Source organism: the organism of the source record quoted next, unplaced genomic scaffold (genome assembly GCF_019419815.1).
Source record: "Pyrus x bretschneideri cultivar Hongxiangsu unplaced genomic scaffold, Pyrus_bretschneideri_v1 Contig44, whole genome shotgun sequence".
NCBI lineage: Eukaryota > Viridiplantae > Streptophyta > Magnoliopsida > Rosales > Rosaceae > Pyrus > Pyrus x bretschneideri.
In genome coordinates, this window is record NW_025999768.1 from 2042012 (window position 1) to 2057324 (window position 15313).

A 15313-nucleotide genomic window follows, 5' to 3' on the forward strand; every position below is an offset into this window, starting at 1 on the left:
TCTTCTCGCTCTGCTCGCTCGCTCTCTCTCCTGATGGCATGCTGTCACCGAGTCCCACTGTAGCTCACAAAGAAAGGAAATGAAAGTTGCTAACCCACCCAACCCGTTCGAAACCCTACAAACTAAAATTACCATCGCACCCCTGCCTTTCCACGATCATCAACACGCGGCATGAAGATCAGCTGCAGAGAGAGTCAGTGGCAGCCTCGTAAATAACGTGAAATTCGGCTCCAAATACTATTCATTTGTACAATGCAATTGCAAAGCCTTCTTTAGACTAAAGTAATAAATGTCTAATCATGAATATATGTTTAATTACTACAAATGAAATACATTACAATCTCAAAGATTTCAAATAAATGTTTTTCATTTTGTAAATTATGAATTGTAGCATCAATTTGAATTTCATTTTAGTTTGGAACCTGTAGTACAATTTCACATGAAATTTTTTTTGTTGAAGCTGTTAAAAATAATGTCATTGGCGTCCAATTTGATGCCCAATATTTTTTTTTTTTAAACCTGGTGGCAATTATTTGCAACGCTTACTTGCCGTCGGAAGCCTGTTTTAATAGTATTTGCAACGCACTCATAGTGTTGCCTATAATTGACCAACATTTACGATCATAGTTATTGCGATGCGTTACTTGCCGTTGCAAGCCCCATAAAAGGCCTATGGCGACACGTTTTTACCGTCCCAAAAGGTCCTCCTTTTTTTTGTAGTTTGGAATTTTGCTGATACTACATTGTGGATAGCCTTTTCTCCGCACCAGATGTAGCAACTGCGGCTGCAGATACAGAAGTTTTCTGGTCATCCTGTGAGTGTTATGCATTTGTATTCTCCTTTTTCATTTATATTCTCCTAGGGTGCCTAAACAATTGTACATACTTATATTCAGCTGAAATAGGAAAAATCATGTTCATGTCCAATTCTATACTTCTGCTTTAAAAAGGAAATTCTTTCTACATTCCATCTCATGTGTTTCCATTTTTCTCCCCACAGATCACTGATAGCTCGGAGCAAAGATGTTCCAAGGATTTGCAAAACGAGCACTTTGGACCAGTTAAAGTGGTGCTATGCATTTATAGGAAGCTGTTATCTTTGCGTAAGGAGCAAATGCAAGTCTGAGGTAGCTTAATCTTGTCCCTTAGCCCTTCACTGATTCTAAATTTTCAGTCTGTTCATAACCAACATTTGTACAAAATTGTATCAAAGATCAGTTATGCAAATTTGTTGTTTTATTCTTATATTACAATTTGTTTCCTCACAAAAAAGAAAAAAGAAATATGACATTCTAATCTGGAGGCAACCGAGGTTTGCCACCAACTGGAAGGATGTTCTCTAGCCCAAATTCTAGTACCCAAACCTTATAGATAAACGAGTGAGGTTCAACCTTACAATGGAAGGTGGTACATGTCTTATGGCTGTATCCTCTGCTTCAAGTATTTCAAATGATTCCATCTTCCCTATATCCTCATGCAGTTCTGTGAAATTCGGACAATTATTAAGACAAAGAGTCTTAACAGATTTTGACATACAGAATTGCCTTGGAAGAGAAATAAGACTAACAGTTTCTAAGGTTTACGGAAGAGAGATTTTCAAGCCAACCAATGAAGGGGTGAATCTTGGACAACCTGTCACAGTTTTCCAATATCAACTCTTTAAGATCTAGGACATGTGAAAAGTCCGGTGATTCTTTTAAGGATTTAGAATGACTAAGATTCATGATTTTCAACCTCTTCAGCGACTGTTGCAGAAAACCAAAGAAAAAGTAAAATTAATATCCAAAAGGAAGATGTCATAAAAAAAAAAAAAAAAAAAAAAAAAAGGAAATCCAAAAACAAATAGAAATAGAACATGATCATGTGTAATTGATTGTACCTTGGAACCCTCCCAAACTTGTACCAGTTTGCTAAACCGCATTTCTATAAAAATTAGGTTATCTTGACTAAAAAAGTCATCTGGTATGAACTCCAAATGTCATCTATACCAGCGCAACCACATTAACTCTTTGGAAAGATGTTTGTATTCTCCTTTGAGATGTACGTGGTATAGCTGGAGAAATTTCAATTTCTTCATTTTGGCAAATGCTACTGTACTGAGACTAGCATTGTTCGAGCTTTGGAAATCGATAATTAGTCCTACAACTTCTTCAGTTTCCCCCTTTTGATTTTTGAACAAACCTTCAGTTTCCTGTTAAAGAAAAGGTTGTACTGGGTAAGAAAAAGGATAATCTGCATATAATTTGACGTGATTTTGCCTAATTGAGCTTCTTAATGCAAATGCATATATTTACAAGTGAATGCTGTTTAATTTATAATAGACATACGTAGGTTACATATATGCTTTTCCCGTAAGATGCATTAATCCAAAATTTTATCGGAAATGCACTTACATAATCATTTGTCGATACGTCTGTGACCTCTCGAAGATTCCACAACCTACTCCATTTTCCAGGGTGACCCGAGAATATTTCAGAAATGATTTCTCTAGCCATTTCTCGAATCAAATCATGCATATTCAATACGTTGCGTTCAATAGTTATAAGGCAGCGTTCATAAAGAATGCTAATATCTATTGTTCCATCTAATACTTTTGCGACATATTCCTTGCTCCATCCAATAAAGAAACAAGATATGTCAAGGAATGTAGCCTTCTGCGAATCATCTAGCCCTTCAAAGCTTATTCTTAGTTGTTTTATTGTCTCTCTATCTGGAATTTTTTTCAATTTCTCCAAATGACTTTCCCATTCTGCTTTGGTTCTCGACTTCAAAAAAGAACCTAAAACTTTAGAGTTAGTGGCAAACCTTTGCAGTAAGAAACAACCTTTTTTGGGAGTAGACGATCATTTTTGTTAGGCCAACTCTCTCCAAAAGCATGCCAACTAAAGAGCTCCAAAGCTTCTTCATCATTCAATTTCTGAGCTGGATATATCCCATCCACTTTATTTAATAAATGTTTATCTCGTGTCGTTATGACAATTCTACTTCCTGGACCAAACCACTTGTGATTTCCAGCTATTGCATCCAGTTGATCCTCTTTATCTATGTTGTCCATGATGACAAGTACCTTTCTATGTCCACATTGTAGTTTTATCTGACCGATACCATGATCAACACTACTTATTTCAGGCATCTTTGCCAAGATGTCATACATAAGTGTTTTTTGCAAATCAACCAGACCGTCTGCTTGACTTGCAGTGTCCCTGACGCCGGAAAGGAAACTTTTGAATTGGAACCCACCATGAATTTGGTTATAAATGGCGTTGGCAATTGTTGTTTGCCCAATCCACCCATCCCCCAAATTCCAACCATGCGAACATCCGATTCACCGCATGAAAGAAGAGTGATAACATCTTGAACACGAGAATTGATTCCAACCGGGTGCTTGGCCACATCAAATTCGTTTGTAATTGGAAGCCATTTCATAACATTCTTGTCAACAATTTCTCTAATATACTCTACCATGCGCCTGAAAATTGAATTCATAAGTATTAGTGGGACTCAATAAGGCTCAGTAGGAGCTATCAGTGCATAAAAAAATTTCTTTCCTTCTTTCCTTCACAAAAACAAGAAAGGGAATTCCGATCGTGAAATTAGTTATAATTCTATCAGTATATGATTTTGTGACGAACTTTGGTTAAAAGTTAGGTGTATTAATTAAACTACAATTACGGTTTAGGTTTTATTTGAGAGATTGAAAAGCAACTTAAATCTTGAAAAGCAGTTGAATGATTACCTGTTGTCAGTGATCTTGAAAAGCAACTTAAATCTTTGAGTAAACTGGAGCAATAGTCCTTTAACTTCAATCCAATTAGAGCAATAATTCCTCAATTGAAAATTCATAAACCATTGGTCTCTTAACTTATCAAAACGTGTAACTATGGTCTTTTTCGTCAATTCATGAGAGCTTCCGTCAAAATGTGTCACGTGCCACACACGTGAGGTTGAATCAAGAGACAAATATGAAAAGTTAAATGAGAAAACTTGCAGCAACAGTCCCTCAATTTTAACTCAATTGAAGCAATGACTCTTCCAACATGACTAATTCTGACGGAGTTGAAATAACCATAGCTATTTGTTTTAATGAGTTAATGGACCAATTGCCATGAATTTTTAATTGAGGGATCATTCCTTCTGTTGAGTTAATTGCTACAATTTTCTTTAAATATTTAATTAATTAGAGTAATTAAAGTACTAGCTAGTATGTGATTTTGGAACGAACTTAAACAAGTCTCAATTTCAGATCTATTTCTTGATTTTATAAACATGTCTAAACTTCAAATCCATTTCTTAATTATATGAGAGATTCCGTCATTCACTAAAATGTTTCAGATCTTGAAAAGAAAGTGAATGATTACCTATTGTTAGTGATTTGAACAGGGTGGCCGGATAAATTTGCAGCTTCTGTAAAAGCCTTTCTCCACTGCTGTAACCTCTATTTTCTATCTTTACGTTTCCCGTCATCTTCTTCTTTACTGATGTCCTCTTCGTGCTTCTGAAATGCTTCGGTTAAATCTCCATTCTGCTTCCTGACATTCGAAGGTTCAACATGATAGAATATTAGCAAAACACGTCGCTGAAGTTCGGATTTGCACTCCATGATCTTCACCAGCTCGTCAAGACACCAACTCGAATCTGCATATTTCTTTGAGAAGACAATGATAGAGATCTTCGACCGTTATTGCACTGCAGTGGTTCAGATCACGACTAAAAAAAAAGGCAATGGTTGTGTTTGTGTTGCCGAACGGATGACATTGAAATACCTAGCCCAAGTCAAGCTACTTCAGTCAACATAAACAAAAGGTTATAATATAATAATGTTGGCGTATGGACTTGGGAAAGGACATACTTCTGGCCGGGAAGGTGCAGGGAAAGAGAGAAGAAAAGAAGGAAAAAAGGAACACGAAAAGACAGAATATCCAAAAAGATTCTTGAAAAGACTATCCAAAATATCAATAATGGTTATTTTAGGTTGAAATTAGAAATTCGATCCACATGTTGTTACGGGATTAGTAATTGTATAGATAAATATATTTAAAAAAATGTAAACTCGAATTTAGTGTAATGAACAGATGTCTAAGTTTACGATGGCATTTAAATTTGAACCAATAAATATGTAAAATGGAAAATTGAAAATCCATTTTGGTATATTTATGCTTAGAACCAATAGGGCGTGACCAAACGATCATCCCAATAAAGTAAACAACTTCATTTCATCAAGAAATATTTTTGTTTTGTTACTTTATAAAGAGAATTTGTTCCGACAGATCGAAAGCAAGCGGATTCAACTTTGAAAATCTCATAGTATTTAGTAGACTAAAGAAACAATTTCTCCAATTACATTAATAAATAGTCAAAAACAATATAATCGTAAATGTAAAGTCACGTGATTTACTGGTCAAAAACCATGTCAACCACTTAGATATCAAAAAATAAAAAGCATATGGAACTGATGACTTACTTGAGCTAAGAGTTTTAGATAATGTGAGTTGAAGCTCTCACTTTCATCAGCATAATAAAGTCGGCATTTGATGCAATTTTAGTACATGGAAACACCTGGCATCAACGAAAGAAAAGTAAATAAAAGAACAAAGAAATTTAAATTAAAGTTTTAGAACAATTAATGGACAAAATGAGAATGTAGGTATTAAAATTAGTACAAATTTGTGGACAAACATGAGTTAAATTACCGTAACAACATATTAAGACAGTGAAGATGGAAATTGATGTACTATTTGACAAAATGAAATGAAGTGCAGGAAGCAAAGTAGAAGGGATTGTAATCAGAGATTTCTGTGTTTGGGTATGTTTTTGTTTTGGGTTGAAAACTTGATGGAGGATTCAATTCCTGACCAAACTAACTGAAATGCTTCCATTCGCAAGCAGACCTCGTCGCCTTCCTTAACCCAAAACAAAAACGTACCCAAACACAGAAATCTCTGTGTACAATCCCTTCTACTTTGCTTCCTACTATCCCTTAGTCCCCATCCTCCATAGTCATTCTTCCACTTCCAAACTCCTGTTAAATTATCCACGTTTCCTCTAAAACCCATCAAACCCTTTTCTCACCCTTCAAAATCCAAACCACCACTTAAAATATACAAAATCACAGTTAAATAAAGATTACAATACACTATATCACACTCAGAACCAAAATGTACTAAAACAAAAGATGAACTCAAAATCCTAAATAAATGTAAGTGTTTGTATTTAAATTTTATTTCCAAGGTAATTTTCCTACCGGAAAACTTTGATCTACAAACCCAAATTACATTTTTCAGCTAAAAAAAAGGACAAACCAAAGACAATATAGAAATGCAGCAATTAAATTAAGCTTGATTTACATTATAGAAAGTCCATTCAAACAACTAAAAGAACATAAATGAAAATATTGACAAACCAACCTCTTTAAAACACTGCTGGTTCCACTCTTCTAACATCTTTAGTTTAACAGAACCAAATTAACCTGAAATTAAAATAAACGTCATTAATTAAATCAACCTACAGAAAACAAATTCACACTCACAAATGTATAAAGCAATACACACATCTACAATATATATATATATAATTGAATGAGATACCTTGATGGCTTGTGTATTTGCAACCGTGCCTGGAGGAGAATATCACACAAAAAGGATTTTAATGATGGAGTGTTAGGATCCCAATGAGAGCTGAAATCAGAAAAATTAAATTTCAATTCATGTACAAATCCTAAATCACAAAAATGTTGTATAAATTGGAGGAGCCATCATCAGTGACAAAAGATTGTTGTACAACACAAAACCCCATGTGTTCAACCCGAGATTTGTGACCATATGCTTAATATAAACCATCTCAGTTGTAATGGTCACCAAATAAGCAAACGCCCATGAATACGCAGTCAAAGTAAAACCCGAATCTGTGGCCACATAACCAACAGCTCCACCCAAAATGATCAACAACGACACAAAGGTAAGCTTAGACGGGATAGGCTGTTTCCTAAACGCAGTATCCGCCAACGCAACCAAAAGGGGTGTGCAGGATCTAAACACTACAAAAGTATCCACATTGGCATGGCGAAGAAGTTTGGTGTTGGTAAAGATAGCAAGGTAGAACACAAGTGCAGCAGGTAAAAACTTCTTCGCCGTCTGCCAAGTGAAGGGATCGTGGTGCAAAAATCCCGACTTTCCCAAAACCCAAACTCCCAAAGCAGAAGTAAGGTACTGCAATGCAGTCAAAAGGCCAGGGTAGTTGAATTTGGTAATGGCAAGCTTGTTTATCACAGCTAATAAGCTAGAACAGAGAGCATACCCAATCACTAGACTGCTCGTAGCGAAATACGGCTTAGCGGAATCGACTCTAATCGCAGACATTGTCACTAACTAGAATACCAATTCGAATTCAGAGCAAAAAAAACCAGTAGATCTTCAAAATTTCAAGAGCTACACGGACAGTGAAAGGCTACACTAACAGAGGCAAGCGAGTGAAATCGAAGAGGAGAACACTTCATAGAGAAATCTGAGATATGGACTTTGAAAATTATGCCGATCTACTATTTGGGTATGAAATTAATGCATTAAACGACGATTGATTCGACTGAAATTTAGAGTTATGGAAGAAATTGTACATCACCAACATACAGAAAAGCTCGGATCTTTGAAGCCAAAAGAGCAGAGGGCAGGCTTGCGGCGGAGGTTGAGATCTCGGAGGGAGCTCCGGCGAGCTCAGAGGAGGCAGGTGAAATTTCACCGGCTTTGAGATTTTGTTCATATAAGGGGAGGGAGAACGCGTTTTGAAGACTTTTTGGTCTTCTAATCAGGTAATTGTGAATATAATATCCCACCAAAAATTTGACAAAATTGTGAATATTATTTGAAGACTTTTCTCTCCTTTTTTTTTATTGATTACAAATATTTTGTTTCTATGTTTTGAAAAAGAGCTATCTGCAATGCTAGTTGATTGTTGAATTTTTTTTTTCTTTGAATTATTAAAAGAGTAATGGGAGACTAAATTTTTTAAATCAAATTTGTAAACCAAATGATTGGATTATTAATTAAGTGACGATCAATGTGACACACCCCGACCCAGAATGTCTACTAGGATCCCAAATCGAGCTGTGTTGGCCAACACCTGGAAGGTGACGAAGCCATAAAATGTGATATTGTATAAAAAGTGAATAAATTTGAATCTAAAAGTGTCTAAATACCAGAGTGCGCTACGAGTGGGAGCGAATCCATTTCACACGCAATGTCAGAGCATAAGTAAGGTACAGTAGTGTGGGTAAGAATTATTCCCTTAAAAGTAGCCACCAATACTAAGATTAGCTATATATCCTCGTCGATACGAACTCAGCAGTTAAAACTTGAAGGGGTACAAAACAGAAAGTGTGAGTAAGCAGTATAATCAAGCTTCCCAAAACTATTATCTTTCTAACAATAAAAACCCCTCACTGTAATTCCCTTATCGTTTTCTATAGGACAGTAGAACATATATACATATATCCAAACCATACTCAGAAATGACCAAAACCACAGTTTGCCATCAACTCCACCATACATTAATAAGTAGGCCAAATGAACTTAATCAATACAAAGTTATATATCAGTCAGAGTCATCTAAAATGACATGTACAACTTATCCATATCTCATCAATCATGGCTAGCATATAAGTCGAAGTCACCTATAGTGACCTGTACGACTTATCAATATCTCATCAATCATGGCTAGCCAATAGCTTAATAAGTATACCTGCACACAAGTCGGAACCACCTAAAGTGGTCTGTACGACAGGACTGTACACCTAACTTGGATCCAAGGTGAGCGTAAGGTGCGGGAGGTGAACATCACGTGAAGGACTGTGCCCTGGCCACGGGCAGGAGCATTAACATCGGGGTGCAGGTTTATGAGCTATACTATATCTCAACACAATCATACTCACTACCATCACTAACATCAACATGTACTCACCTGAAGCATATCTGGACGTTCGCGGCGTCATATAGCACTTCAAAGCATTCATAATAGTTAGGTTCAGGTAATATCCATATGAATATGCCATGATGCAATCTATACCCAAACATTTCATAATATTCCCAAAATATATAATATGGCGTAACATGTACAATCAATAACACCCTACTCCCAAACTATTTACTTTTGAGAGTAATCATCAGTGTTAAGCCCAATTAGACCCTAGTTACATTAACTATTATTACTTACCTTTCCTTACTTTAATTTCTTGATTCTTCACGCATTGATTCATGATCAACATTAATCGCCAAATCATAAAGCTAAATCTCACACTTCCCACCAATGTCCTTCACATTGCTCAATTCACTAAACAAGGCTATTGTCTCAATTATTTAATCTCATTTATTATATGGCTGCATTTAACGTCTGGTTAGACTGCATACGTACCCTAAACAGGGATCAAGCCATTCGTAGTTTGAAATGATTAATTTTAGGTAACAAGCATAGATCACTATAGAAGTGCTTGTGGAACTATCAATTATATGCCTATGAAAGAAAAAGACCCACTCACCTGGAGTCCACGCTATGATTATCTTGCACGCACATCGAAACAACACTATCTATCGTCGCCTGTGAACAATTATCAAATCACGTCTCACAATTTTTACCGATAGAATACATAATTTACATAAAACATATCCTCAATGACCTTCAAGAATAATTTGAGACCCATTAACCAAAAGTCAACTGTCGATTAAAGATCAACGGTAGGGTCTACAACCCTATATAGCTCGATTTGGAAGATCTGCATATCAGATTTCCAATCCGCAACTCCCAACGATCCACAATATGTTTCTAGAATAACATATTAAAATTTCATTACGATCCAACGGTTGGATCTCCGCCATTTGCCCAAAACCAAGTAGACGTGAACATTTATTTTACTAACTTACAAATTCAATTCGGGAGGATCCGTACATCAGATTCCCGATCCATAAATTCCTATGATCTTTAAATATTACTTACTATAATGTATCCAAGTTTGGTGACGATCCAACGGTCGGATTGTCGATTCACATTTTCATCAAGCAACGTATCGTAACGAATTTAGGTTCCAAAGATCAACCTATGTCATTCAAATAAAAAAACTGAATTCAAGACATTTGACATAGCCTAAAAATAGCATTGGCAGCCCACTGGCCACGCGCCGCCGCGGGTGGCGGTCAGCCGCCCCGACTCGCCGGAAAATCCAACTATTTCAAAAAATTCTCAAACTTCACATAAATGAAGATCTCAGTGAGTGGAGCAACTTTCATACTTGCCACGAAGTCCAAAAGTGGACGGAAGATGGTCAATTTTGCCCACAAAGCCGACGGGTGCCTAAAACTTCCTGATGTCGATTCATCTTCTACAGTGGTCCAACGGGGTCAAGGTTGGTTGGGTTTTTCTCCTGGGATGATGGGCTACAAATCCCAAGTGGTGACATCGGCCATCACTTTGCCGATTTGCCGAAAATCGAAAAGAGTGGCCGTAGCACCGTCGATTTTTGTCGACTTTTGTGGCCTCAAACCGCCACATACCATGGTTAATCAAGGTGGTTCTTGGGTGGGTTTTGTAGAGGGGAATGAGAGCTTCAAGATGGTAGTGGTGGCGTCGAAAAACTCCACAGGAGTTGGCCGAAATCGACCTTGGAAAATGGGAACTCGTGGTGGGTGCGGGTGGACGAGAAAGCCACTTCCGTTTTTTTTTCCTTTCTTTCTTTCCTCCATTTCTGATTGGGCTTCACCCCACAAAGTGGGGATTTAATTTAATTAACACTAAACCTTGAATAACCAATTTCGAACGTTCGTAACTATACCGTTATAATCCGGACTCGCAAATAGCTTTCGCCTATATGTTCGTACCAACGAGTACTACGCGGATATGCTAAAAGAATAAGTCCCCGAATTTACAACTAGTTTCTTTTAATAGATCTCGAACCCACGAATACATAGGCGAAAGCCGTTTGCGAGTCCGAATTATAACGGTATAGTTACGGACGTTTGAATTGTGAACTTTAGATTGTGGGAATTATTAAATTCCCACAAGTGGGTAAAGGTTAAGTTTGCTTTTTTTAAAGGGAACGATCAGTTTTTTTTTTTGGGGTTTATAAAAGACGTTGAGGGAGGTGAGAAGGGGACATTTTTCCCCCCCTTAATTTGTAACCCGTATGCCTCACCAACATAACTTCAAACCTGCTAAATTCAAGCCAATTCCTCCGATTCTCAGCTGACCTTCTTGTCTACTTCATTTGTAACTTGCTTGACTATCTCCTTCCTTCCATCTCCACCAAAAATCAAGTTTGTTTGAGGCTTACTTCAGGTAGAACTCCACCGGAGAACCCAGTGATTCTCAACGGCGATTCGTCATTCCGGTGAGTGTCACCATTCACCATCACCCTTATTCAACTTCCCTTGGACCAACTAGTGGTTGGGGCGTTGGAACACCAAAGAAGCCGAATTGAAGAACACCCATCTTAGGGTTTCGTTGGGTGCGAGCCAATTTGAGGGCCTTCCCGGCCAAATTGGACTCGGCCCCAGGTATAAAGTTTATTCTACTTGTTGAGATATTTGCTCTTGTAAAATTTGAGATTTTTTTTTGAAAAAAAAAAAAAGGGGTCGAATTTTTTTGTTGTGTGACATTGGTGTTATGGAAATGTTGATGATTGAATCAGACATTGGAATGTGAATTTTCATGCATTTTGTAATTCTAAGCCTACATTTGGATGCTTTATGTTAATGTGTTCAATTACATTAGAAACTAGCCTTACGTTACTGCCTTGATTTATAATGGGCGTTTGACTGTATTTTCATGCCTGCTTCTTGGGTATTTGAGGGAAGGTATGAAGAAAATGATTGTAGGAAAGGAGAGATTATGGAAGCCGGTGGGGAGGAGACTGTGTGATACCGGGCACCTACGTTTCATGTAGTTAATTCAATTGTTTAATTTAGTAGTATTGCCGTTGGAATCCCTACTTTTCGATTACGTAATTACTGGAATTTTTCCATCTAAGTGTGGTTATGTTCAAGTTTATATATATTTAAAGGATTTGGTATCACTCTGTTTCTGATAATGGGCCATAACGATACCTGGAGTAGTGAAAATCTAGTGATTGGGTCTTATGGAGTAAATGATGTAAGATCATGGACCCTGCCTTAGAACAATGGTTTGATCCCTTATTAAATGTGTTATGGGAGGCATATAAGAGTTTTGATTATGTGAATTATCGAAGGAAATCTAAATGTGGACTTGTGCTTTGTTCAGGAGGTGATAGAACGTGATGCCTTGACTATCGTGCTAAGGTGCATTAGCGTGGGTTCCAGGTGAGTGACTTCAATATATGTGATATTAGTGATTACCTTACTTTTGTAATTACTACTCTGTGAGGGTGTGACTTAGTTTTATAAATACATTTCTATTGAATTATTATGTTAATACCTAGTTTTGATTTAAGATTATGGAATGAGATTTGATTATTACATTCTGAAATATGATGTAAATTGTTTGATTGGCATAATGTGATGAAATGTGAGGGCTAGTGGTGGGTCATTAACCCATTGGGGATTTGCTGTTTTAATATTGTTTCATTTCCGATTCGTTGATCCATTCTAAAAGTTAGTATTTATGCCTTACTTCTCTTAGTTGAGCTTTTGTAAATGAAGCAACTTGTGCTAGTCTCAGTTCTTTGAACCGTTGTACATTATGGGTGTTGGCTTTCCACGATTCCGTTGAGTGATGGTCCGGAATCGTACCCATTCGGATTCCGTTGAGAGATGGTCCGGAATCCCTTCTACTCCGTGATTCCGTTGAGTGATGGTCCGGAATCGTAACCATTCGGATTCCGTTGAGAGATGGTCCGGAATCCCTCTTACCCCGCAATCCCGTTGAGTGATGGTCCGGGATTGTATCCACCTTGGTTCATTAAGTTTGGGTTGAGATAGTCGCAAAGGTGTAGGCTTTGGATAAACTGTGTCACCCTAATTTTACTTTCATTGTGTGTATGTGAAAATGGGTGTGAGATGTGATAGTTGTTTCAAATGAACTTTTGGATGTCCGGGTGACTCATTTGGAGTTTTAAAGGTTTGGTATTGATTGTGATCAAGGAATTGCATTCAATGTTTATAAATTGTGTTTGATGGATGATTTTAATAATTGTCTCTCATACTTGGTATTATTGTCACTCACACAAACTACGCAGCTTATATTGTGTGGATGGTTGCCGATGTACCATTTCGATGGTGTAGGCACTGAACTTACAGGTGACAGCTTGAGTAGACTTCGAGACGGTCGTAGGTGGGGGTAGCAGCACGGTATCAGAGACTTGGAGCGTTAGGTTACCCTTGATTCACTCATGTACTTTTTATTTTTGGGACTTTCTTTTGAGCATCTTGAACTTGTTTTTGTTCTGGCGAAGGTTGTACTTCTTTTTGAAATGTACATATTTGCAAATGTCAAGTAGTGAACTTAGTTATCTTCAAATTAAATTGGGTTATCATTTAAAGTATTTCCTTCAATCACTCCTACCGTATTCAACGAACGTTATTTTCCTAGTCACGTGTCGATTCTTGACGTATGTTGGGATCGGGGCGTGACACCACATCTCTCAAGTCGATGGTCAACGGAAGTCAAAGTCCTTGCCTCTAGGGTAATTTCGTAAATTCACACTTTTAAAATAAAATAAAAACGTAAAATTTGAAACGGGTTGTCACAAATGTGTTTGTTTCTTATTAATAACACGTCATTTGGTTTAAGAATTTAGTTTTCCTAGCATTATCCTTATTAAAAATAGAATTCCACTACCAACTGCTACATAATGTGGTTTACAAAATATGGTCTAAAAAGATGGTCTTCTCAGTATTTTCCTTCCGTTAGATCATATTTTGTAAACCGAATGATGTGATGTTCAATAATTGAATTCTTTATTTAAATGACTAAAGAAGGAATTCAATCATCAACCGCCACATTATATGGTCTACAAAATATAGTTTAAGTAGATGGCCTCTAGTATTACCCTCTGCCTAAATAGTTTCTGGGGTACGAACGTTTATCAAGTGCAACACTTATAAGACCATCGGATTGTGTATTCCACCAATCAAATTGTGTACTTGGCGTTGGTATGTTTGTGTTAATTGAAGTTAGTGAGTTAGTGTGTTTGTGTTAATTGTAATATATGGGTTGATTTTGTTGACCAAGTTTCTAATTTTGTGTTTGACTTGGTCTGATTTACTGTTTCCTAAGGCTAATGGAGGAGCAAACTCAGATTTGGGTCTTGCTTTGTTTGTCAAATTTTCATCAGTTCATTTGGACTTGTAACGTGCTAATTTGGATTTTCGGCATTATTTTCAGCTCCTTGGTTCGAAATTTGGGTGTGAGTAGCTCTTTTTCTCTGCTTGAGCTTCCAAGTAATGTGATAAGTTGATCAAACAATTGATTCGGGTATATCTAGGCATTTCTACAAGATATTTAGTGGCATCGTAGCGTTTTACTTTTAGTCAGTATAAATGTGTTGCTGCTGCATTATACTACTGATACGCATGTAAAAATTTGTCTTGTAAGTTGCAGTAATTTATCAAGAATCGATAAAAGTTAGTTACCTTTGGTGGCCTAAGTTACCACATTAGTTTTCCATACTTTTGAGTGTTTGTGCTCCTTTTTCTTAATCTTCGTAACAATCATTCAGATCTCTTTTATCTCTGCGCAGACGTTTTCCAAATTTATTTGGACAGAAAAAAGTTCATGACAGAATGGTGTTGGAAGGTTAATCCAAATTTAAGTTACCAAGAGTCATAAATCAGGGTTAAGAAAGATAGAAGTTCTAGAGTTGTGATGTTTGGAATTTCTAGAGTTAGTCATGATTTCCCTAGATGTTTTGATTATTAAGAAGCTTATAATTAGCTAAATAAATGATGATGTATTGTAGTGGCCATAAAAGCCATGTAGTGTTATGAGTTTGTTGTGTGAAAGAAATCAGAAGTCTTTTCAAGTTTAAAAACCTCTCCCCTCTCCTAAAATATTGGATTGAGACATCTTTCATAGAAACCTATTAAAGCATTTCTCTATCGCTCTTCCTCCTACAAATGGTGGGCATTTCTTTCTTCTGGCTCCTATTTCGTTCAAATCATGTTCATATGCAATACTATTTTCCCTTTTGATATTGTGTGTAAACCATCAATTCTATGTTGGGGGGAGGGTTAAATATCTTTAACGTTGTTGGATTTCTGATTATTCTTAAGATTTGGAGCTGAGAGTAGTTAAATTTCTTAAATTTATTAACTTGACCCATGAGGTATGCTGAAAGATGGAATGCTTAGTAGTGATAGGG

At 36.8% G+C, this 15313-nt stretch overlaps 2 protein-coding genes and 1 long non-coding RNA gene across 3 annotated transcripts; 1 reads left to right on the forward strand and 2 right to left on the reverse strand.

Moving 5' to 3' along the window:
* Positions 1 to 1128: 1128 nt before the first annotated feature.
* On the reverse strand, positions 1129 to 4600 carry LOC103960652 (disease resistance protein RPV1-like). Its single transcript, XM_048566960.1, has 5 exons — positions 4453 to 4600; positions 3737 to 3800; positions 3379 to 3469; positions 2806 to 3325; positions 1129 to 1745 (listed from the first exon to the last, which is right to left on the reverse strand). The coding sequence occupies exons 1-5, from the start codon at positions 4598 to 4600 to the stop codon at positions 1714 to 1716; spliced, it is 855 nt and encodes a 284-aa protein (XP_048422917.1). The 3' UTR covers positions 1129 to 1713.
* Positions 4601 to 6680: 2080 nt separating this feature from the next.
* LOC103960723 (GDP-fucose transporter 1-like) lies at positions 6681 to 7894 on the reverse strand. Its single transcript, XM_009373203.3, has one exon. It carries the CDS (start codon positions 7353 to 7355, stop codon positions 6720 to 6722), a length of 636 nt encoding a protein of 211 aa, XP_009371478.2. The 5' UTR covers positions 7356 to 7894; the 3' UTR covers positions 6681 to 6719.
* Positions 7895 to 11090: 3196 nt separating this feature from the next.
* Positions 11091 to 13495, forward strand: LOC103939144. Its single transcript, XR_666080.3, has 3 exons — positions 11091 to 11531; positions 12256 to 12314; positions 13236 to 13495. It is a non-coding gene; the product is annotated as an uncharacterized LOC103939144 (long non-coding RNA).
* The last annotated feature ends 1818 nt before the right edge of the window (positions 13496 to 15313 follow it).